General features: G+C 44.9%; 1 protein-coding gene across 3 annotated transcripts in view; it reads right to left on the bottom strand.

Moving 5' to 3' along the window:
* Nucleotides 1–26,229, bottom strand: part of STK32B (serine/threonine kinase 32B) — a 307,925-nt gene that overhangs the window by 244,500 nt on the left and 37,196 nt on the right. For 2 of the 3 annotated variants that reach the window (XM_010975336.3, XM_031437504.2), the window contains exon 2: nt 724–779. The exons of the other annotated variant lie outside the window; for it this stretch is intronic. In XM_010975336.3, coding sequence (XP_010973638.2) covers nt 724–779 — 56 coding nt within the window. The remainder of the gene's footprint in view (nt 1–723; nt 780–26,229) is intronic. 3 annotated transcript variants of the gene reach the window in all.

Raw genomic sequence — 26,229 nt, 5'->3', positions numbered from 1 at the left:
ACAACCTGGATAAATCTTGAGGACATGATGCTAAGTGAAATAAGCCAGTCACAGAAAGATAAATACTGCATGATTCCACATATATGAGGTATCTGAAATAGTCAAATTCATAGAACCAAAGAGTAGAATGGTGGTTGCCAAAGGACTAAGGCGGGGGGTGGGGGGAACTGGGGAGCTGCTAACTAATGGGTATCATTTCAGTCAAGCAAGATGTCTAAGCTCTAGAGATCTGCTGTACAATGTTATATTGATCTATAGTCAATAATAATACGTATCACTTAAAAGTTTAAACAAGTAGACAGTGTGTTAAGTATTCTTCTCACAATCATTTTTTTAAAATAAAATGCCTACATTGCAGGAAAGAGCTGCTGTTGGCCATCACATAAATTCATGGGATTTTTTTCCACTTTCCGTATTTAGATGCTGAAGGAAGAAACAGCATTAGCAATCTTGAAATAATTACCATTGTAATTCACCTAAAGCAGGGCTGCCGTGGTAATTTAATTTTCAGAATGAAATTACAGCGGATCCAAAGGAAACTATTCAGACTTCCTCTCACATTTCACATTTGGCAAATTCGAATCTTTCTGTCAAACAGGAAATTCCCAGTGCCCAGCAACCAGCGCAACAACAAACCCACAAAAGTGCACATCTGCATAAGCCTGGTGGGCGGGGCTTTTATATTTGATGATTGATGTTTTTGTAAAAATCCAGCATTCTTACCTTTCCAAAACTCCCTTTACCAATGGCCCGCAGAATCTGAAAATGGTCAAAGTTGACTGTAAAAGAAAGAAGAGAAAACAAGAACCAAGTCAGATTTGCCAAACCTCGTATTGGTCCTTGAAAGTCCTTACCGGCATACTCATCCATTTATTCCAAATGGCTTCTGGCTTACTGCATTATGTTTGCCATGGTGGCACTCCACCACCGAATGGATACTTCTTGGCATATTCTATTCTTCCCTCTTCCTCCACCCCAAAACCCCCCATATATTTGGCAGTTAATACTTCACCAATAGCTATATAGGAAGAGAAACATCTTCCAGGCCCAGGGGAAGGGATGGCAGAGAAAAACTTGGACACTTCGATTCTCAGATTCTTGTACTTGCTGTGTTTCCTCTGCAGGATGACCCTTCCCTACTTCTGGTCCCTGTCCTGTCCACCAAGCACTCTTACCTTACATGCTCAGACAGCCACAAACCTGTCTCAGTGTCCAAGGAGTTAATCCTTCCTGCCTCCTTTATGGAACCTCTGAACCCCTCAGCGTCATGACCACATACATCATGGTCCTTTCCTGCTTGGACGTCTGTCTGACTCCTGGAATCTGGAGCCCGGAGGTCAAGGATGATGACCTCACACCCTCCTCCTGGTACTGCCCTGCCTCATGCCTCCCCTTCCTGATGCTCCTTGATGGGACTCCCCATTCTTGTTCCTTCTGTTGCCTTATTCCCATATGGCCTCCACCCCATCCCCACAGCACAACAGGCCAACAGTGTAGGGCCATGCCGCTTGAGCCAATGGACACCTTTCTGTCCCCCTTCTGCTTGGCCACGCTCTCTTTTCTGAAACATCTGTTTGGCTTCTATGGAAGTGCACCCTCTCAGCTTTCCCCTTCATGCATCAGCCCTTTTGCACACTCAGCTTCATCCTCCCAGCCACTGAATAGTGGACCATGTCAACCACCCATCCTACGACTTTCCTCTTCTAACTGGCCCCAAAAGCTTCAGCCTCCACCTAATGACCAATGACTTTTCAACGTATCTCTTCTCTGGCCCCAAGGCTCTGTGTATAGATTGATGCCTACCTCACAGCCACTCCTGTAGGCTTCAGAGCCATCTTGAACTCAGTAGGTCCAAAACCGATGAGTGGTTCAACATACATCCGACCTCAAAGCCTGGGACTCACCCTTGACTCCTCTCTCTCCCAGCCCCACATCTCCTCCTCCACTAGGTCGGGTCCTTTCACCTCTTCACTGTCTCTCCCACGTCCTTCCTGTGGCCACCTTCAGTCTAACCCACGTCATCTGTTGCCTGGATAACCACAGTGGTCTTCCAACATCCTCTCTCAGGAAGGGGGTCTTGTTTATCCTTTGCTTACACCCCTCCAGCGCCCCCTCCATTGCTTTTGGGGAAAAGAGCAGTTTCCTCCCGTGGCCACGAGGCCCTACACACCTGGGCCCCTCCTTCTTCTCCTGCCTCACCTCCCACCACGCTCCCCACACCCTCTGAGCTTCAGACACATGAGCTTTCTCTCTGTGCTTTGAACAGCCATTCCCCATACCTTTAATGCTCCTCTCTGGCTCCTACACTTGTGAACTCTGCTTCCTCTGCAGACTTGTGTGTCCGGAGAGGGCTGCCCTCACTGTCCAGCCTAAGCCTGCTCCCCTGTTACATAGTCCCCCAGCACCACAGGACGTTCCTCCCAAAGACATCATTCTGTATGATCGGACACATATTTGATTAAGATCATCGTTCCCCCACTAGACTCTAAGCTCCCTGAGGTCGAAGGCCATGTTTGCTTCTCTCCTGCACCCTGGCAGCTAGGGCAGTGTTAGTGCCGTCAGTGTTGGACAAACACTCATCAGCTAAAGGAATGATCCAAAGCAGATCTCCCCACACACGGTGCCAGACACAATTCCCTCCCAGCACATAATGAGTGTTCCATAAATATTTCTGAGTTAGATTGAATTACGGCCAGTTTCCAGTAACAAGGAAAGACACGCTATTTACAAAAGATGAAGTGAACTGATTAGTTCACTCCATTATGGGAGGGGCGGGTGCGGGATGTGGGGAGGTGAAGAAATACAATTAGTTCCCTGTGTGTTAAACCCAACGATGTGGAGGATAATTGTGTTGAACTGTGTCCCTGCCAAGCCAAAGTCAGAATCCTGTGTACCATCTAACACCTAACGTGCTTAGAATAGAGAGACGGGGTTAATGGTTAACTTAGCAAAACCTTGGTTCCTCGACCTAGATAGGTTTCCTTTGCACATAACTTGCCAGGAAGAGAAATTCCATATTTTTTCTGCTTCCCCGCTCACCAAAGATCAAGGGAGGAGAGGAAAGCAACGGGCTTGGACTGCAATGAGCTAGGAAACGCACACATCCTATCACGAGCCCCCCAGGTCCCAGGAGGCGGGCACCACTGTCGGCATGTGCCCCCTGCCCCCCAGTTAGCCATGAACACCACCACTTCCCTGAAGGCTCCACATGGCTTCACACTGCCTTGTCTCTGCGCTCTTATTTCCCCCGCCTGGAAAGCCGTTCTTCCAACGCCCTTTATTTTGGGGAACACTCCTATCTGGCTTTGGACACATGGCTCACACGTGTCTCTCTCTTACGAAGATTTTCCCCACTCCCAACCAATCACTGTCTCCTTAGTGCGATCTCAGAATCTCCCGCAGACAGCTGTCCAGAGATCAGGAGAACCCAGCCTGCAGTCAGATGGCTTAGGTTCATAAAGCAGCTCTGCCGCAGTCTGAGTGGCCTTAAATGAGTCACTTGGCTTCTATGTGCCTAACTTACCCCATCTATAAAATGGGAGCAATTCTGCCTACTTTCCGTAAGAGTGGAGAATAGTGCTGGGCACAACAGAACCTCTGAGAATGCCTGAACTGTCTGTGCCGGGGACGAGGAGTAAACCTCCCACTCCTCTGGGCTCTCGCAGGAGGGATGTTTCACTGAACATCCTTGGCTTCTTGTTCCACCAAAGGTGGAGTGAGCTGTGGGAGAGCCGAGCTGGAAAGGGAAGTGCACTGGTGTACTTCTGCCTGTCCAGCTCTCTGTCTGTCTGCAGGGAGCAAGCTCTCCCTCTGCTCCTTCTTGCCAGACGCTTTTCAGGGCTGGGCACCGTGCAGAAAGGTCTGCGGGACCCTGAGTTGTTGCCGAACAGGAGGGTGAGCCCGGCTAATTCTCAGCTTTGGAATCAGGAGCGCACGGCGGCTGCCCTCCTGAGTCCCCCTCCTCAACCCTACCTCAATTCCTCCTAGAGGGAAGGCTTGGTTCTCCACTGGCCTCCTTTTTTGTCTTGACTCATAACTGGGAGGGGTATTAATTACCGAGCAACCTGGCAAATGTCAAAAGCTATTACTGTTTTAATAATTAACATTATAATGCTGTAAATAATCTCACTCACCCACATCCCTTAAAGAAAGACGTGTTCATAGGTGGAGGCAGGGTGTGTAACATAACGTACAGGGCAAACAGACACCTGTTTAATGTTTACTTGCTGATTGGACTAGACTGGATTTAAGTGACTGAGCATATGGCCTGTATTTCCCATTTATTTGGAATCTCCCTGAGACTGGTATACTGAAACTTACATAATAGCACCTCCAGGAATACACTTAAAAATATTTTATTTATTGTTTTGGGGGTGGGTAATTAGGTTTATTTATTTACTCATGCATTTTAATGGAGGTACTGGGGGTTGAACCCAGGACCTAGTGCATACTAAGCATGTGCTCTACCGCTGAGCTCTACCCTCCCCACCTCCATGAATACACTGTGAATAAGTGAAGGGTTTACACTTCTTGAGAAGCAGGCAGAAGAGGCCTCAGTTGATGCAAGTGCCAAGCCAAAGGCGGAGCCTAGAAATCGCACTGTCACATGGGGCTGTTGGCCTCCAGCCAGAGGCAGTGGCGGGAGGACGTGAGAGGGTTGACCAGTGGGTTTCTTAGGGTGACATCTTGTCCTGGTTTGACCAGAACCTTCCTGGTCTTAGTACTGAAGATCCTACATCTCTGGAAACCCTGCAGTTCTGGGAAAACCAACACGGTTGGTCACCCAGAGGTTTGGAGATCACTGACCTGACCCACCTGAAGAAGTCACAAGCACCACCAGAGCTGGCGGGGACAGGAAGGTGCATTCCTGAAAAGCAGTGTCTGTTCAGGGAACCAGCTGCTTAGAGAGGGTCACCAAGGGCGACACTGCAACACGTCCACTGTGAAGGCAGAAACAGGCTGGCTAAAAGCAAAGCCAGGGGGTGCCAGCGACCCCACCCAAAACACGAGAGCAGTGACACCTGCCTGAGTGCTGTCACACGGATGATTAAATGACACACGACCCATTGAATAACTGGTTCTCTGCCCAGCCAAGCCCAACTCTCCCCTCCTCCTCGGTAAGGAAACCGCAAGTCCAATAGGGAGCAGTGTGGCCAGCCCCAGCAGTGGGTCACAACGGATCTAAATCCAGTGTGTTCATCAGGATCCCCTGGAGGCCGGTTAAGACAGATCATGGGCCCCACTCCTGAGTTTCTGGGGAGGGGCCAGAGAATGTGCATTTCTAACAAGTTCCCAAGTGATACTGATTGTCCACTGGACAGTTCTGTTCCCCATTCTCCCAGACACTCAGACAGCTGGCAATGACCATGTGACACAGGTCTAGCCAATGAGATCTAAGCAGAAGATTATTTCTGAGAAAGCATTTTTTTTTCCTGATTAAAAAGAGACAGATATACAGCTGGAGTGGCTCTTCTAACCTTCCACCTCTTCCTGCCATGAACGTGGATGTAATGGCTGGAGCTACAACAGCCATCTTGTGATCATAAGACAACAAACACTGTTGTTGGTCTCTGAAGCCATGCCAGCAAACACCTATCTCTGGACCTCTCATTATATTAGAAAAAAGAACAAACAGTCTTATTTGTTCAAGTTACTGTGGGTCACATTTGCTACTACTGGAAGTTAGAAGTACTCCTTTCTGATACACAAAGATAGCCACATAGTAGGAGCTTAGTAAATGCTAATTAGTTTATTGTTGAATTTCTAGTCTCATTTCGACTTTACAGAAAGGCAGAAGAATGAAGTTGTATGGGGTATAAGCATAGGGGCCAGGCTGCCTAGATTTGAATTTTGAATTTCCAACACTCACCAGCTAGGTGACCTTGGGGAAGTCACTTAACCTCTCTGTAACTCAGTCTCTTCACTTATAAAAATGGATAAGCTAAAATACCTACCTGGTATTGTTGTGAATATTAAACTAAGTGAATCCGCATAGGTTACGTATTTAGAACAGCGCGGAGCCTGCCAACACCGGGTATTATTATCATCACTGTTCTGTATGAGTGGCTTTTTCCCATTTTCCACCTTTCACTCAAACACTAGTCTGATTAAACCATGACCAAACATCGCACGGGCAATAAAGCTGGGACTGTATTAGCGCCCATCAGCTACTGATGGTAATTATCACACCGGATAAACGTCGTTGCTCTACCTTGCAGCCACTGGGTTCTTTTCTCATTTCCATCAGGCCAATTATTTCTAACGAATTTCATAGCACTCTTTCAACATGCAATATTCATGAAGCAGTTTATTCAGAGAGCCAAGCGTGGATTCTCAAGATGCCTAGTTACTCTTTAAACAATCTCTGATGGAAAGTAAACCCAATAAATACCCTGCAAAAATACACACATTTGAGCATCATCTGCATTAAGCAAAGAAAGCAAGCAAGTGTCCCCTTTCCTGTCTCCCTAAAAAGCTGAAACCTGGAGTTTGTTCCGTGTCCCATTGGTGCTGCACACAGATTGCACTTGAGCTGATCACGTGTGTAGGAAATTTCACCCCAAAATACTGATTCCTGACATCATTTCAAAAATTAGAAGATCTGCCAAAACTGGCCCCATGATGCCCCCAGAAAACAGGACAACAGTCTTCTCTGATTCACCTCTGTCCGTGCCTGCCCAGCTCAGGTATCTCTCTTTCCTGCCTGATCCCCTGAGTATTTGAGGTTTTGGTCGTTGGACTGCAGTGGAAAAAAGGCCTATCAGATGAGGGAGGTGGTGAGGGGCAGAGGTGGGAGGGAGCGTTTGGTGTCCCACACAGCTATCTTTAAACCTAACCCCACCATTTTTGTCATTGTGAACCTGAGAAAATAAATTAACTGCCTCAGCCTTGATTCTCCCATCAGTAAAATGGGGGTAGTGATGCCTGCCTCCCCAAGTCAGGGTGAGGCCACAGGCAATGACAAGGCAAAAGGCAGACTCAGCAAACAGGAGCCACCAAAGAATATCCATCCACTCAGACCCCTGCTGTAGCTGTGGACCCTGAGCCTGGTCACTGAGCACCTCAGAAGCCAGCTGCCCATCTCTAAAATGGGGTAATGCTCAGCAGGTGGAATTTTCCTCGGGACAGCACTATGCTGTAATCAGCACGCAATGCCGGTGATTATTCGGTTTGGGTTCGGTCCCTCATTAGCACAGAGGTAATGCACGTATGCAGGTGACTCCTTGGGAACAGGCAGGAATGAATGAACTTTGTAGTGAGGTAGGAGATCAGGAAGGGGGCACTCCGGACCCGGGAAATGAGATCATTTTCTTTGCAGGCCATTACTGACCTCCACACGGAAAGAAGGGATGACCCAGGGGCACAGCAGCATCGCCACGAAATGCTTCTGGCAGGTCGCTTCCTCAACACATACTTACTGGGTGAAAAAATTGTGATCTATTGAGTGGATATATACTTCCTGAGGTGACGAGTGAGTGCATGCTATGTGCCAGGCCCGGTTCTAGGTACTGGGACGCAGCAGTGAACAGAGCACAAAATGACCCTCCATCCATTCACGGAGCTGCCATCTTGCCCTCGGCCTGGGGCCTCCTGGCCTCTCCCAGAGCATCTCACTCCCACCCTCAGGTTCAGGGTGGATGTCAGCACGCAGGTAGCAAGGGCCCTGCCTCCACCCCTCCAGCCCACCCAGCAATCGCCTCCTTCTAGCCCTGGGGGCCCAGGATGTAGATATTACACAAAGGTTTCTAAATCCCTTCTCATCTTTTTTTCAAAAAATATTAAAACATAATTTAATAAAGGTCAAACTAGAAGTTATGTATGAAAGCATTACAGTAGAAACATTTAACTTTGCCTGGAGGGATAAAGCTTCACTTTTCATCAAATGTGACATAACAGCTCCAACTAAGAGATGAACAGGTGTCTGCCAGTCAGACACTGTAACCAGCTTACAGGACACCAAGTTTTCTGTGCTTTCTGAACAGTGTAGAACAGCACTTGAGATGGCTAGACAATCACTGAATGCTTCAATAAATAGCTAGAGAAAGGCTGAATGAATGAATGATTTTACAGAGCTTGCCAAAGATTCACAGCAACAATAAGAATTTACATTCTCTCTCCTTTTAGTTTGTTGTTGTTGTTGTTCTTGGCTTCATGCATAGACTGTTTTCCCTTCTTCTCTACGTACTTTTGTATTTAAGAGTATGGGATCCCAGGAGGGAGCATCCCACCATAAAGTCTGTCCATGTTTGGAAAAAAAAAAAAAGATACTTTGGAAACAAAATCGCATCACTTCCATCCTCTTTCTGGGAAAGTGGAATCAAAACTCGCCAGCTCTGGGAGAGGCAGGCTTGGTCACTCTCCAAACCAACTCCCAGCTGTGCGACTTTGGACAAAAAGTGATGCCATGAGGGTGCCTGCTAGAGCCGTGCCAGCTCGCAACACCGTGACTCAGGGAGAAACTCTGCATGACCAGACCGTGAGCACTTCTTCTGGAGATCAAGTGAGCAATTTCTTGATTTTTGAGAAATGTGAAAAAACAATTCCATGAAGGAAGGATGGCCATTCAGTAAATCGTGCTGGAGCAACTGGACACCCACAGGCAAAAAAATAAGCCTCGGCCTAAGTCAAGGCTGGAGTCTTTGGCAGGGGGCTGGGGTCAGATCAGCTCCCGGGACGGGAACAGGACGCAGCCCTGCAGGGAGGTCGGGGAAGAGCTGGGGCAGCCTGGGGGCAGCTCTGCAGAGGTGGTGACATTGATAAGTCTGCAGCAGGGGGTTAAGAAGCTGCCATTTTCACTGTGAAGGAGGAAGAGGGCTCCTTGATGAAGGCAAACGGGGAGGTAGGAGCAGAGGCTCCGGGGAAAGCCTGTCCTACAGACATAAGAAGGGCCTGTATTAGTTTTCTATGTGCTGTAACAAATATCACATACTTGCCAGCTTAAAACAACACCCAGTGATTAACCCACAGTTCTGTAGTTCAGAAACTTACCCTATGATCCAGCAATCCCACTCCTGGGCATACAGCTGGAGGGAACTCCAATTCAAAAAGATGCATGCACCCCAATGTTCACAGCAGCACTATTTACAACAGCCAAGACATAGAAGCAACCTAAATGCCCATCAACAGATGACTGGATAAAAAAAAAAGTGGTACATTTCTACAATGGAATATTACTCAGCCATAAAAAAGAATGAAATAATGCCATTGGCAGCAACATGGATGGACCTAGAGATTATCATACTAAGTGAAGTAAGTCAGACAAAGACAAATACTATATATCACTTATAAGTGGAATCTCAAAAAAAAAAGGATGCAAATTTATTTACAAAACAGAGACACACTCACAGACAGAAAACAAACTTATGGTTACCAGGGGAGAAAAGGAGTTGGGGGAGGTAAATTGGGAATTTGGGATTTGCAGATACTACTATATATAAAACAGATAAACAACAAGGACTTACTATATAGCACAGAGAACTATATGCAGTATCTTGTAATGGCCTATAATGAAAAAGAATATATATATATATATGTACAACTGAATCACTATGCTGTACACCAGAAATTAACACAACATTGTAAATTGACTATATTTCAATAAAAAAAAGGAAAGAAAGAAGCCTGTGTGGGAGCAAGTGGATTCTCTGCTTAGGGTCTCACAAGGCCAAAATCCAGGTGCCGGCCAGGCCGCTCTCACTGGACACTCTGGGGAAGAACAGGATTACTAGCTCATCAAGGTTGCTGACAGGATTCAGCTCCTTGTGGCTGTAGGATGGTGGTCCCAGTCTCCTTCCTGGCCGTGAACCGAGAGTTCTCAGCATCTAGAGGCTTCCAATATTGCATCAGATCCTTCTCATGCGTCAAATCTCTTGTTTTCCTTTCTCTAACTAGCTGGAGAAATCTCTCTGCTTTTCCGGAACTCCTGTGATTAGATTTGCTCCACCTACATAATCTCCTTTTTGCAATATAACGTAACATCATCACAGAAGTGGAGTGGCGGACAGGATGTTCATGGGGCTGTCTTAAAATTCTGCCTCTTACAGGGCCAAATAAATGATGAATTCATTGCTGTGCACTGCCAACGATTAGGGATGGCCCCTAAAACACACACATGCACACATGCACACACGCGCACACACACACGCACACACACATGCACACAAACACACACGCAGGCTCACACACACCATCTTATTCCCTTACTAGCCCAGTGCAAACCAGAACGATAGATGAGAAGCCTTGTTGAAGCTCTTTATATCCATTGCCTGTGGTTTCCCTTTGGGGTTAGAAGATCCATTTATTTTGTATTTCCTTCCTGACCTTCACAGAGATCTGATTCTATTTGATTAGGCCCTGGGCCAGACACAAACCAAACCGGGCCCCAGCCATCCAGGCTTTCCCCTTCACAAAAGCTAGAATGGAGGTAAGCGAGCCCAGGAGGCCTCGGTGGGGGCAGAGCTGGGACTGGCCACCCGCTCCGAGGGCTTCAGGAGGCTCCGGAGCCCAGGAAGTGCTGACGGCTTTAGGAAGAGCTGACATCACACAGCTCTCGACAAGTACAGTGAGGTCCTCTGCTCGCTCAGAGAGCTGGTGAGCTTAGAGATTTCAGGACTTTTCCTCTCTGTCAGAGCCAGATTCCAAAATCCAGAGAAACAGGATGGATTTCCAAGGAGATGGGCTACAGGGCAGCCCCCCGGCCCACAAACCGGAGGGATGATGACTTTTTGGCAGAAACAGGGCATGAGAGAAGGGTTTCTTGAGTAAGCAAAGCGGGGGCTTACCTCACCTCTCTCCCCCTCACTCCTGTGCAGATTAAACGAGGTCATGCATGGAAAGATGGAGGTCAGACATACTAGTCAATCAATGAGTGGTAGTGGGCTGCGGGAGTGATGGGGATGACGACAGAGGTGACATGGCCGGAGATGGTAGTTATGGGATAACCTGTGTCCCCTCAAATTCACATGAAGTCCCCAGAACCTTCGATGGGATTTATTTGGATACAGGGCATCTGAAGAGGTGATTAAGGTAGAATAAGGTCACTAGGGTGGGCCTCAACCCAACGTAACTGGTGTCCTGATAAGAGATTAGGACAAGGCACACACAGAGGGCTGACCCGGGGAGGACACGGGGAGAGGGTGGCCATCCACAAGCCAAGGAGAGGCCTTGGAAGAAACCAACCCTGCCGACTCCTTGATCTCGGACTTTTAGTAACCTCCGGGACCATGAGGAGTCACGTGACCGTTGTTTAAGTCCCCTACTCTGGAGTGCTCGGTTACGGCGGCCAGAGCAGACTCACAGTGATGATGACGATGTTGATGTCACTGGAAAAGCACAGGACGAGGCAACATGAGGGGCCCTGGGTTAGAGAGGGAAATCCCCGTATCCAACCGTCATCCGTGCCCGCGCGCTGCGTTTTTCTCAGCCTTCCTGGCCTCTCTATGTGGCTGGCTGCCACGTGGTGGCCAGGACAAGTTTCCCAAACAGATGTCCGTCCCCTCCCTCTTTATCAGGGACAGCAGTCTTCTCAGCTCTTCCAGAGAGACCCAACCCAGACTTGGGTGCAGGCAGGCCCAGCTCCAGGCTCCACCCCTCCACCCTGCCATGTGTGACCTGAGGCTTCCTTAACTATTCTGGGCCTTTGTTTTCATGTCTGCAAAATGGGGACAGTAACTTCACTACCTCTGAAAGCCACTGGAAAAATGAGAGATAGTTTACAGAAAACATCCAGCATTCTACCTGACAAGAGCTGGCCAGCTCAGGGAACGACGCCCGCCGGAGCCCTTTGTTCTGGGTGTCACTGCTACCTGCACCGTTGCTCCTGGCAGCTGCTGACACTGTTTACTGTCACTGTAATGACATCATAACTACATACGCAGAATCTGAAGCCAGCTCTTCCCCTTACAAGTTGTGGGACCCGCTTCCTCCTCTGTAACAGGGGAATAATAAGAACCTCTACATAATAGGATGTTGTGGGACCAAATTATTTAATATTTGTAAAGTGCTCAGAATAAAGCAGGGCACCAGTTAGATTCCCGAACAATGTCATTGGTCACGTAGTCATTTTGTCACAAACACACAGATCTCAAAAATTCTCATGATTTCATGTTATCTCTAAACATTACCTTCATTCATTCAAGCATCTATCTGTATGCAAGTCTCAGATCTGTGTAGCGATTATGAAATGATTGGATACTGAAATAAATGCACGTGGATGAGGGAGAAACCATTAAAACTTTAAGGAAATAATGGAGTCTACACCCAAAAAAGCGACTTTTATAGCTCCAGTCACCACATCAGATTCAGAACATGAACACATGTTATTTGCAATTTGTTAGCTCACATAGGCTCTTCCCTCCTCACCTTCATAAGCTGAATGCATTCTTTCAGAACTGAGAATGTCCTCATCTAATTTATTTTAAAAATGGAACATTTTGTAACAGAGTCACACAGCCATAATACAAATCACTGAGTGTCTGCTTGGGTTTTGTCAGATTCTTGGAAGGAGATAAAATCTTGAGAACAGAAGTCTGAAAAAACTGACAATATCTGAGAAAAAAAAAAAAGGAAATGATAACCTTCTGGAAATCTGATGCTTGCCACCACCCAGCAGAGGTCCAAAGCACACATTATCAGAAATCTGCTAAGAAAAAGACCAAACCACGTCCTCACTTGCCCAGGTGGAAACTGAAGCTGTCCCAGCCGGGTGTGAAATCTTCCTAGCACCCCGGCAGTTACACACACTCCTGTTCCTTCCATGAGTTTTGCCAGCCGACAGAATATCAATTTCTCATTTCTAACATCAACAGAACTTCGCACACAGGCCACGGCACAGAATGTGCTCGCTAAACTGAGGGAAGGACACCAAAGTCAGTCTGCCTGAGGGGCAGAAGCGCCACCACCAGGAATGCCCACAGCAGGTGATCCCTGCAAGAGGGTGGAAATCGGTTCTGGGGGCAAAATTCTCTTACTCTTTGATGTGTACAGCACAGGTGTGGAGAGAGGGCGTGTACGAGTTTACAATATATCTGAGGTGTCAAAATTCCACCGCAGTCATTCAAACGTCCACAAACAACAAATGCCGGAGAGGCTGTGGAGAAAGGGGAGCCCCCCTGCACTGCTGGCGGGAATGCAGCCAGGTGCAGCCACTGTGGGAAACAGTGTGGAGGTTCCTTAAAAAACTGAAAATAGACTTCCCATATGATCCAGTGTCAAATGAAATAAAATGCACAACCTAAAAGTTAAGAGTTCTGTATTATTCGGCGGACATTTCTGAGGACTCGAACCCCTTGCAGCCCGGGATGACAGCCTCCCAGGTCGCTCTGAGGGACTGCTCCGACGAGGTAGGAGAGGAGCCAGGATGTATAACAGTTTCACAACAAAGACCAGGCAGTCGGAACATTAAAGATTATTGTTAAAGAAAACCAGACATCTCAAGTTGAAACTTTTAGCGCTTTTCTATGTATGGGAGGGACCACATGTCTGGGCTCATTAAAATCACTCCTTTGACAAGCACCCAGCTACTGAGGGCCAATATCCTGTCCTTTCTTATTCTGAGTCCCCTCAGAGGGCACTGAGGTGGCTGCAGAGGCTGGGCTGCCTGCTTGTCTGCACCCTGAGCTCACTATGGGGGGTGGCGGCAGTGGCTGACGACTTGATGGCTTCAGGATTCTTTGTTTACTGATACGGCTTGCAGTATTTTTCATTCACACCAGCAATCCCACTCCTGGGTATATACCCAGAGGAAACGCTAACTCACAAAGTTACATGCACCCTAATGTTCATAGCAGCACTATTTACAATAGCCAACTCATGGAAACAACCTAAATGTCCATCAACAGATGAATGCATATATGCATATATCGATGTGTGCGTGTATACACACACACACACACACACACACACACACACACACACACACACTAGAATATTACTCAACCACAAAAAAGAATGAAATAATGCCATTTGCAGCAATATGGATGGACCTAGAGATTATCATGAGATTATCATAGTAAGTGAAGTAAGTCAGACAGATAAAGACAAATATCATATGATATCACCTATATGTGAAATCTTTAAAAAATGATTTATTTACAAAGCAGAAAGAGACTCACAGACATAGAAAACAAACTTACAATGACCAAAGGGGAAAGGGAGGGGGGCAGGGATAAATTAAGAGTTTGGGATTAGCAGATACAAACTACTTAGATGTGAAATAGATAAACAACAATATAGCACAAGGAACTGTATTTAATATCTTGTAATAAACTATCACCAAAAGGATCTGAAAAAAGAATATCTATATCTATATCTATTAAAAACTAAATCACTATGCTGTACACTGGAAAGTAACACAACACTGTAAATCAACTATACTTCAACAACAAAAAACAACTTGGTGGCTTGTAACAGTAAATGTTTGTCCTGTCACTCACACTGCTTGTCCACGCAAATCGGCTGGAAGCCCTGCCCACTGCCCCACTTCCCCTCCCTCCCATGTTTCCTGGGATCGCCTTCCAAATAAACTTCTAGCACCTGGGTCCTTGCATCAGGGTCTACCTCTAGCAAAACCCAAACTAAGACAAACCCCATCAAGGAGATGCACACACACCGTTTTCTAATAGAGGACCCTGTGTACTTCCTTCCTAGCATATAGCATCTTCTCTCATTTCTTATGTAGTCATTTATTAGCTCACTGTCCGTCTGTAACAAGGGCGCTTGTCTGTCTCTGTTTCCCTTGGGCCAAGTGTGAAGTAGTTGTTCAATAAGTATTTGATAAACATCAGCTGAGTAAACGGATGAAGGACCAACCCTGGACGTGCCTTCTCCTTCTGGACCTCAGCTGCCTCATTAGGAAGATGGGGCCGTGGTGTGTGGCACCTGGAAGGCTGCTTCTGGGTGTCAGATCCTTAGGTTCTGAGACACCAGGGGCTGGCGGAATAATGAAGCACGTGGTCTTGCTGGCGGACAGGCTCTGGGTAGGAACGTGGCTTCAGCCTGCATTGATTTGACAAGGAGGCTGGCGAGAGCACGGCAATTAGGAGGGAAGAAAGAGGGAGAGGGAAAAATCCTCCTTAGCGGTGGTCTTTGGCAGGCTGATGACGGAGAGGAGCCTTGTGCAGAAAGAACACTGGAAGTGTTTGCATATAAATTGCCTTTTAAGGTTTCCATTCTTCAAGACTAATGAGCATTTCAGGTTTAAACATACCTACTCCCTTCTAATCACTGTTTGTTACTCTCCTGTTTTCCCTCCTCATTTCGACTTGCGATTCTACCGGGTAGAATGATGCGTCCACTTCCTAGAATCAACGCCTCTCAGCTTGGGCAGATTGAAGGTTTGCAGGTGACGCTGAGCCTGCTATAGTGGACACAGAAGTAAAACTATAATACTGTACACATGGAAAATAATAATAATGTTGCATTTTAAGAAAAGCAAAGCAAACTGCTGCTCAAAGAAGTGGAGCGATGTTCCCCAGATCACACAGCTAGGAACTGGTAGGTTTGGGCTTTGAATCCAGGGGTGTGTGGACTGATGAATTTTCCATTACCAGATCTGCTAGCCATTTAAGAAACAGTCAAAATTCCCAGAAGCAGAAAAGCTTTAAATTGTAAGCCACTGACTCACAACAGCAGAAAAAGGAAATAAATAAATTAAATCGAAGGCCACTCTCAAGTAAAAAGCAACGTGAATTATTTCTTAAAGAAACATACATGACAACTAAATGCAGTATGTGACCCGGATTGGCTCCTGAACTGTGGAAATGGTTTTCTTATGAGATGAAAGACACTCGTGGAAAAATTGATAAAATATGAATAAGGTCCACTAACTTAATTTTTATTTAATTTTTTTTAATTTTTAAAAATTTTTTTGGGGGAGGGATAATTAAGTTTATTTACTTATTTTTAGAGGTGGTGCCAGGGACTGAACCCAGGATCCTGTACATGCTAAGCAAGCTCTCTACCACTTGAGCTATACTCTCTGACATCCACTAACTTAAAAAAAAAGGATGTGTAATGCCAAATGAACATGAACTTGATTCACTCATTCTGCAATTGACAGACCAAAAAAAGTAAGGAATTTTACAGTTCCAGGTCTTATATTTAAGTCTTTAACACATTTTGAGTTGATTTTTGTGTTTGGTGTGAGGTAAGGGTCCAGCTTTATTCGCTCACATGGGGATATTTAGTTTTCCCAATACCATTTGTTGAAGGGACTATCCTTTTCCTATTGTGTATTCTTGGCACCCTTGTCAAAGATCAGTTGACTTAATATGCATCAATTTATTTCTGGGCTCTCTAGTCATTTCCGTTGGTCTGTATACAGGTAAAGATACAGGTCTTTATGCCTGTATCATACTGTTTGGATTTCTATAGCTTTGTAACATATTTTGAAATCAGGAAGTGTGATGCCTTCAGCTTTGTTCTTCTTTCTCAAGATTGATTTGGCTATTTGTGGTCTTTTGTGTTGATATAACTTTTAGAATTTTTTTTCTATTTCTGTAAAAAATGTCATTGGGGTTTTGATAGGGATGTTATTGAATCTGCAGATCACTTTGAATAACATGAGCATCTTAACATCATTAAGTCTTCTAATCCATGAACAAAAAATGACTTGATATTTTGTTTTTCTTGATATGAGCAGTGGTCACACAGACTACCTCAGGCTGTATATATTAATGATTCATGTAATCATCCAAATGTAAATTATGCTTCAATAAAAGCATTCATAAAAATTAGACTGCAATTTACTAAAATACATGGGCTATATGGAAAACAATGAGCTTATAATTAGCTTTGATAAAAAAAGGAGAGAAACAAAACTCACCAGATGGGTAACATTGGATCTTGCAAAGACACCAACTCCTCTGTAATTTGATAAATAAAGGGAAAGAGTTGTGCAGTTATTCTGCCATTCTATTATGAATATTACTTCCGAGTAACCAAATATCAAAGAGGATAGAGTAAAGTTCTTTCACTTACTAAATACTGAATGAATGGATTAAAATTTACCATTTTGCAATTCCTCAGTTAATAACTGATTCAGACAATGGTCACTGATGAATGGTAAAATTACTAGGTGGAATGCTGATGAGAGATTTTACAAGAATGGAATTGTCATTACCTCAGCCACTTATCAACCTTAGTGCCACTAAACATGAAAACCCAAAATGGGACATGAGGCATCCATGCCAAAAATAAAGTTAAACCTAATCCATACTTTACATCTAACTGAAGATCGACAGGATATATAAGGGCCAAGAGAACAAATTAAATGACATCACAAGGAAGCAGTAATAAAGCCCAGTCATATAAAACAATTTTTAGGAAAACTCACTTCCTTCACAAGTAAACAGCATGAAAAAGTCCTTTTTAAGAGAACCCTTGTTTGGAGCTCAATTTCAACAAACAATCTACAAAAGGCATATTTTAGGCAATGGAGGAAATTTGAATCTGGACTGAAAGATATTACATAATTACTGTTAATTTTATTAAGTCTGGTAAAGACCCCTATCTTCTACCTTAGACAAAAATCTTATTCCAAGTAGGTTATAGATCTGAGTGTAAATGGCAAAACCATCAGTTCTCTAAAGAAAAACTGGGAACATAGTAAATTTCCTTAATATGGTAATAGGTAACAAGTAAAAACTTGAAACAAACATCATTTTTAATGTTGAAATTTGAGAAGCATTTCCACTGAAGTCAGGAATAAGGCAAGGATACACTCTACTACTAATGCTAGTCAACAATTGGAAAAAATGGGCAAAGGATACAAATGGACATTTTTTGCCATTTGAGATATCTTCATGATCTTAGAGTAGGCAAAAATTTCTTAAGCACCAACCTTAAAGGAAAAGAGTAATAAATAAGGTTAAATGTAAGAATATCAGTTCATCAAAAGATTCCCTCAAGAGAGTAAAAATGCACAATACAGAATAGAAGCTATTTCTATCACAGACCTAAAACCTCTTTGGTAAGCTGATACCCAGAGTATGCAGGAACTCCTATCGGTCAACAAGAGAAACTCAACAGAAACACTGGTAAAGAGACTTGAACAGGTATTTTGCAAAAGGGTATATCTAGACGAAAACAATCCTATAAAAAGGTATTCAACATCATTCATGATAGAAAGTGTAAATTAAAACTACAGTGGAGTGTCATTACATACTTACTAGAACACCACAAATTAAAGTGACAGACAATGACAACTCTCAATGAAGATTGGGAGGATGTGGACCAAGGAGGCTCCAAGGGTTTGGACCAAGGTGAGGATCCAAGGACGTGGACCAAAGCAGAAATGTAAACCGGTGCAACTGCTTTGGGAAGTTGAGTGCAGACCTGTCCTGTGACCTAGAAATTTCACTCCAGGGCGTATACCCAAACAACGAGTTTCATTCCATTATCATTATGTGCATCGAGCTCAGAATCCAAAGAGATAATGTAACCCAGTCATACAGTGGAGCAACAGCAACAATGCAAACAAACTAACACTACGTAAAACAACACGGATGAACAGTGCAAGCAATGAGAAGAACGAAGCCAGACCCAGAACAACACAAATTCCTTGATTCTCTTTATATAAGGTTCAAAACCAGGCAGAACCAATCTATCATGTTAGAATTCATAAGAAGGATTACTTTGAGGAGCAGATAGAGGGTAGAGACATGAAGGGTTATGGGTTACTGTTAATGTTCTACCCTTTGATTGGCTCTGTTTACTTTCTGAAAATGTATCAAGCTTTACAGTTTAGATTTGCTCACTTTATATAGGTAGTATTTCAAATTTCAAAGAGAAAACTAGCACCCATTCATACTGCTTTATAAAACTCTTAGTAAACTGGGACTCTAGTGAATTTCATTAACAATCAAAAACCTACAACATGTTAAAACTTGAGAAGCATTTCCACTCAAGTCAGGAATAAGACAAGGACACCACCTCTACTGATGGTATAACAACAACTCAACCTACTGGGAAAAAAACAGGCAAAGGATACGAGTGGGCAACATCTTTTCCCATTTTGGAAACCGGAATGAATGATAAATATTTCAAAGGGGTTCAACTTCACTAGTATATCAGAATATGCAATTTTTAAAACTCACCATACTGGCAAAACTTTAAAGTTTGATAATACCAAGTGCTGGCTGCGTGTGGGCAAGCAGGAACTACCAAGAATTGCAACTGGAAATGCAATTCTTCTCGGGAGTCAGCTGTCACTGACTTCTAATTTCCAAGCTGGCAAAGTCTATGACCCAGCAACTCCACTATTTCTCAGCCTGTGTGTATCCTGTGGAATGTGCCCGGGAATGTGCACATGGGAAGCCAACCAAGAACGCTCACAACTACATTACACCTACATCAAGACAGGAATAAGTCAGTAAACTGTGGCATAATCCTGCAGAACAATGTAAAGCAGTTACAATAAATGAACTGCATCGTAGGAGTAAATACAAAAAATAATGGGGAGTGAGAAAAGCAAGTTGTAGAATGATCTAATTTCACTCGGGGACAGTTTAAGAGTAGGATCTATTGCTCTGGGTATCAAAACATTAGGCAAAAGGATAAAAAACCCAGTGGAAATGTTTGTGGTAATCTCTCGGGAGGGAAAAGGATTATGGTGTGAAAGACAAAGAGACTTCAATTGTATCGAAGATGTTTCATTTTTCAAACTGAGGGAGGATATGCTGGTGTGCGTTATAGCATCTCCATACTTGTCTGTGCTTGACATATTTCATTTTAAAAAATTGTCAACAAACGAGTGACCCTATTCATGACTCCTCACATTCATGAAGGGCTCTGGACGGATCTCTCGCAAGGGTCGGTTGTACCTGGGCAAGCATGAGATGTCACAGTTTCCCCACAACTGTAGAGAGAGCCAGTGGCCAAAATGAGCAACACGTCTCCTGAGTTGGTCAGTGCAGCCAGCCAGCCAGTGGCACCGCGGCAGAGAAGAGCCTGAAATACTTAAGGTACACAATTTAGCAGCTGTGTTTTCTGAGAACTCCTAATCTGTGGTTGCCTGAAGCCGATTTTGTTCCTTCCTCCTGCAGCTGCTCCAGGGGGTATCACTTGCCGAGTAACTTGCCCAGGGTCACAAAGCCATGAGGTGGTTCTATCAGGAAAGGGCAGGGATGTGTCTGTTGTGTTCACCATCTCCTCCCTCTGGGCTTCAAGAGACATTCAGCTTAGACTTCAGCGTTTAAACAGGAAGTGACTTCTTTACCCACCCTCACCAGGATGGAGCCTGCGGGCCTTGAGCTGAATTTGGAGCCTGTTTCTTATTTTTCTTGCCTACTCTGTCCCTCCTCTTTCTTCTTTTAGGCCCTGACTTTTCCATGTTGCATGAGCACCAGAATCGTGCTCCTTCCCACAGTGGAGGCTGGGCCCACCTCCCGCCACCCTCCCTGCCTACCTGTGCCCACAGTGCCACAGCTTAGCTGGCCTGGCCTGGCTCCTCCCCATCTCCCAAGCTGGCAGCCTCCGGCTTTTCCAGGATGCTGGTCCCTCCTCCCTGCCTGCCCTCCATCTTCTTCCCTCTCCCTTCTCTCTGCCTCTCCCAGGCTCCCCTCCATCTGGGAGGCAGAGTGGCTATGGAGGGGCCAGCAGCCCAGGGCACTAAGGTATCTGACTTGACTAGAAAGCTCCACAAAGTGGCTGGCAATTTAGAGGGCCAGCTGAAGCTAGGAGAGTGGTGCCTGCTGCAGGTAAACACCCAGGATTAGCATGACCACACCCTTCAGTGTTAGAACTAGGACACTTTTGATAATAAAAGGAGACATTAAATTGAGGGTACCCTGGAAAAACAGTGCAGTCCTGGAAAAACTGGAGGAAAGTTTACTTTATTAACAAATATCTGATTAATGAACGCAGGCCTTTTCCACTTAAGGGCTGGGATCTTAATCACCACGTAACACTGAGCAAGACATATTTGAGAAACTAAATCGTACTTATAGGGGCATTTGCTGCAAAAGCAGACTCCTCGATGTAAACGTACACCAGTGCCCATCACACAGGAATTTCAGCTGCAGCTTTATCTTTGCACAGCCTGTTATTCAGACCCAGAGCGTAGAAATGCAAAATAAAGAAATGCTTTGTATTAAAAAAAAAAAAATCCCTCAGAAGATTAAGCCATTATCATCCGTAATTGGGGTACAAGATGGGATAAATTTCTATTCTATCAGAGATGACGATTAAGGAATCATTTCCATCGTTTCATTCTTGAAAAAAATAACGGAGTTTCCAATGAAGTTTCCAATCAAAAATGATCTTAATTATCCATCCCCTTTCAGTGAGCCGAATGCCTTTCCTTTCGGCCTAAACAAAAGAGGTAATTTTAGTTTTTCTCTTCTTCTGTTTCTTTCTGCTCCTTCTTTCCCCCCTCCCTTCCCCCCTCCCCACCTCTCTCTTTCAGAGAAACAACTGCAGGATGTAAAGTCCTGAATCAGTGTACCAGATCTCATGCTGTGCAACAGTGCAGACCCTCCGGGAAGCCACATGTCGGGCGCCAAATCTTCCTGGAATTGCAGCTTCGCAGGGTTGAAAGAAATCTTGTCCTTTTGCCCCGTGCTCCTACAGTGCCATCTCGCTGATCAGTGGCCATCGTCTCCTGGCTTTAACACCCTCTGTGGCCCATGACAGTGGCCCATCCACCTCTCAAGAAGATGCTCACTATGGCTGAGTAATTTGGAGCATGTTATCAAGAACCCAGGGATCACTGACAATGCTGGCTGGGTCACTTCACAGCTGTGTGGCCTTGGGCAAGTAACTCAGTCTCTCTGTGCCTCACATCAGAGGTTACAAACAGAAGCCCTCTGATTCCTACATTTCTCTATTCAGTGTGGGTTTTATTTTGTTTTGTTTTTTATAACTGAATTAGACTCTCACTTTTAAAACCTTGAGTACTTCACATAAAGATCCAGATTTCTGGCTTCTGTAGAAAAGCTACCATCTGGCCACCCCTGGAAGAGGTTCCTGCAGGGCAGCAACTTGCTGGAGATGGGCTGTGGCAGCCAACTCTGGCTGGGGCGGCCCCCTCCTGAAAACACAGGAGCCAGCAAGTGGGAAAAGAGGCTCCTCTCTTTCCTGTGACTGCTGCCGCCTGGAGGCAACTGAGCTGGGGACCACGGCACACACTTCCAGCACGGCAGTCATCCTGCTGGTTGTAGCTGTGATTTGGGGTCAGTCCCCTTGCCTAAGATGTTCTCCCAACCCATGTTGTTAACTTTTTGAAATTCTATCCATCCTTCAAGGCCAAGTTCATAGACCACCTCCTCCATCTAGCCCCCCAACTCCCCAATCTGAAGCAACCTCCAACTCTCACTTCCTCTAACTCCTAGACTCAACCCTGCCATGTCCCTTTTCACATCCTGCCTGTTACGCCACTTAACTGTGAACACACCCACCCCCCCCAGACTGTAAACTTCTTGCCGGTAGAGGCCCTAATTCATCTGTGTCCCCCATTGTGGCTGTCTCTCTATGGTGGGCAGAATAATGTACCCCCTAAAATAAAGGTCCAAATCCTAATCCCTGAATCCTGCGAATCACATTACACGGCAAAAGTGGACGAAGGTAGCGGACAGAACTGAGGTTGCTCATCAGATGGGGAGAGTTTCCTGGATTATCCAGGTGGGCCCAGTACAATCACAAGGGTCCTTAACTGTAGAAGAGGGAAGCAGTAAAGACAGAGTCAGAGGGACGTGGTGTGAGAGGGCCTCAACTGGCCATTGGTGGCTTTGGAAACAGAATGAGGCCACGAGCCAAGGAAGGCAGGCAACCCAGAAAAGCCAAAAAAGACAAGGAACAGCTTCCCCCCTAGAGCCTCCGGAGGGAAGCAGCCCTGCTGTCAGCTGGATGTTGCCTGGTGAAACCTGTTCTGGACCTCTAACCTCCAGAATACGAATAGATATGAACTGTGGCAGCAATAATAAGCCCCAGAGATCTGTGGTACAACACTGCACCCAGAGTCAGAAGCAAGGCACTGCACACTAAAAATTCGTTAAGAAGGTAGAACTCATGTTAAGTGCTCTCACAATAGTAAAATTAAACACATACACACACAGGAGTATAACAAAAAGCAGCATTTGTACCATTTTTAATGCATATGCATCCAAAGTCTATCATTCGTTCATTCAGCAAACACTGATGGAGGTGGGACCACAACCACTTAAGGCAGCAATCAGGCAGGCTTCCCTAGTTAGTATAATAACAGTCTGGATGTTCCCTTTCCCGCCCACAACAAAAGTACCCTGGGCAAGAGAGCCAATGTGGCTGAGATGTCATCTCCACAGAGCAGTCAGGACAAGAAGAAACAAGGTAGAACTGGATTGACTGAGGTTCCAATCTCAGCTTTGCCACTTACAAGCTGGGTGATTTCCCTACTTTCTCATCTTCAATTTCATCTTCCCCAGAGCGGGAATAAAAACACTTACCACCTAGGGTCAGCGTGGTGGCTGAATGAGCTTCCACATGGAATGCGGCTGGCACTTAGCAGGAGCTCAGTAGATGTTAGTCCTTTCCCCTTTTACAAATGGCCAACATCATGAAGGTCAATCTTGGTTGCTATGAGAGCTAATATTTGCTCCTAGAATGCTGCCCACTGGCAATCATCGAGGCTCCTTACGTGGCAGTGCAGAGCGCCCATCTTCAAAGGAGGTAGGCATTTTTTAACTGAAGTATAGTCATTTCACAATGTTGTCTTAGTTTCTGGTGCACAGCATCACGTTTCAGTCACACATGTACATACAAATATTCCTTTTCATATAATTTTTCATTATAGGTTTCTACAAGCTATTGAATATAGCTCCCCATGCTATACAGTAGAAACCTGTTGTTTATCTATTTTATATATAGTAGTTAGTATCTGCAAATCTCAAACTCCCAATTGATCCCTTCCCACCCTCTCCCCTCCACCAGTAATAGGTGTATTCCCCTCTCCCAGCTCCCATAATCTCAGGTAAACCTCAACTAGATGTGGCAGTTGCCAAAGACTCCAGGTTTCTAAAAGCTACCAAACAATAAAACACCACCAAGACTCATAGCCTGATAAAAGGAACTCCTCTAACTCAAACTGAAGATCTAAAAATAAAGCAGCCCCTCCATCAGATCCAGGGTGAGGACGGGGGAGGCTAACTGAGCAGGATGTGTGCTGTGACTGCGTGAATGTTTTATCTGTGTTGTCAAAATGCCATCTGGAGCGAAGGAAACCTGGAGATAATTTTCTCAGATTACGTGGTCACTCCCAGCAGCGGGTGTGCAGAAACGCTGATCCCTGCTGGCTCCCCCAGCACCACAAGCAGCTAACCATGCTGAGAAAGGAGCGGATGTTTTATCATTATTATTTTCAATGGGAAAGTCCCAAAATGCTAAAGTGCTAAGACAGTTCTCTTGTTATGCCTCACGCCAGCTGTCTGAAAATTCTAAAAAGATGCTTTAGTGTAGGCCCAAATGTTTGGCTCTTTTAGGAATATTCTAAAGGCATATTAAACAATTTTTTACTGCGTGAAGGCACATGCTCGTTGTAGAAAATATTTCCCTCCTTGGAAAGTGTAGAAAAATAGAGAATGCAATGAAAGTCACTTATAATTTCACCTCCCCATGAAATATATAATTCAATTCCCAGCAGTAATTTTTTTCAATTCATATTTGCAACCAGCTTTTTCACTTAAATCTTAAAAATCTCCCATTAAAATCACCGACAAACATTACTTTGAATGATTAATAACATTTCATCGTATTATGTCCCCTAATTACTTAGCCATTCTATTGATTGATTACTGAAATTATATTATTTCACTGTTATTATATGCGTTCTCTATTATAAATCATGCTGCCATGAAGACTTTTAATCACACAACTGAAGGGCCACGTGAGCAGTGACGGTGTCTCTTTTAATCACCAACATTTTCCCCAAACCAAGTACAGGACCTGGAACAATGCATATTGTTTTAATGGATGAATCCTGTTATATTTTTAGAATATAATTGCTAGTAATATTCTTAAAGCCCTGTCTCCTTAAGCTTAGCATTAATTCACTGTCTAAACCCCAGCCTGGCATCTGAGGTCGGCATGATCTCTTCCCAGAGTGTCCTTGGCCACCTCTGCCTGGACCCCATCACTTATATGCTCTCAGACTGTCCCCTCCTAGTGAAAATGTCCCTAGCCCTCATTCTCACAGCCCTTTTCTCCCAAGCAAAGCTAGTCTCTGCCCATAGGAGCACCTGCCTGAGGACCACGAGACCCACCTTACATGTCTCACCTGCTGAACTGTGACCTCAAAGGAGAGCCTGAGCCTCATTGCTCTCTGTACTCCTGGTACTCAGCTCAGGGCTGGCAGCCAGTGGGTGTGCTGTAAATCCAGGCTGGATGAACTAATTAATTGCAGGACTTGACCTAAGATCGCACCATTGATTCTGAACTAAGCTGGGGTGGAACTAAGTATATGGTTTTTGCTGATTTTTCTCCTTTGTTCTGGCTGTATTCATCAGGGTTCTCCAGAGAAACAGAACCCACAGGATCTTTATGTATAATTTACTATAAGATACGGGTTCATGCAATGATGGAGACTAGGAAGTCTCACAATCAGCTATCTGTAAGCTGGAGACCCAGGAGGACCATGGAGTTGGAAGGCAAGAGAGTTAATGGCATAGATTCCTGAGAACCTGGAGCCCCGGGGACAGGAAATGATGGATGTCCCACTTCAGTAGTCAAGCAGAGAGAGGGCAAACCCTCCCTCCCACCATCATTTTATTTATTCCTCAGTGGACTGGATGATGTCCACTCACACTGGAGAGGGCAGTGTGCTTTATTGTCTACTGATTCAAATGTCAATCTCTTCTGGAAACACCAACACAGACACCCCTGGAAATAAACATTTACCCAGATATCTGTGCATCCCATGATCCATCAAGTTGACACAAAATTAACTATCAAACCTGCTTTATTTTTTACAATACTCTTATTGCAATATAGTTCACATAACATAAATTCACCAACTGAAGATGTCTAATTCATGATTTGAGTATATCACAATGTGTGCAATCACACCTCTACCCAATTCGAGGAAACGTCTATCACCCCAAGGAGCAGCTCGGTACCTGTTAGCAGTCACTCCCAACTCGCCCCCCCTTTACCCATCCTCTAGGCAAGCACTCACCTACTTTCTGTCTGGATGGATTTGCTTATTCTGGACAGTTCAAATAAATGGAAGCACACAAAATGCGGCTTTTTGTGACTGATTTC

This window comes from Camelus dromedarius, chromosome 1, assembly GCF_036321535.1.
Source record: "Camelus dromedarius isolate mCamDro1 chromosome 1, mCamDro1.pat, whole genome shotgun sequence".
NCBI classification, from domain to species: Eukaryota; Metazoa; Chordata; class Mammalia; order Artiodactyla; family Camelidae; genus Camelus; species Camelus dromedarius.
The sequence above is the reverse complement of the archived record's forward strand: the minus strand, read 5'-3'. Positions and strand labels throughout refer to the sequence as shown.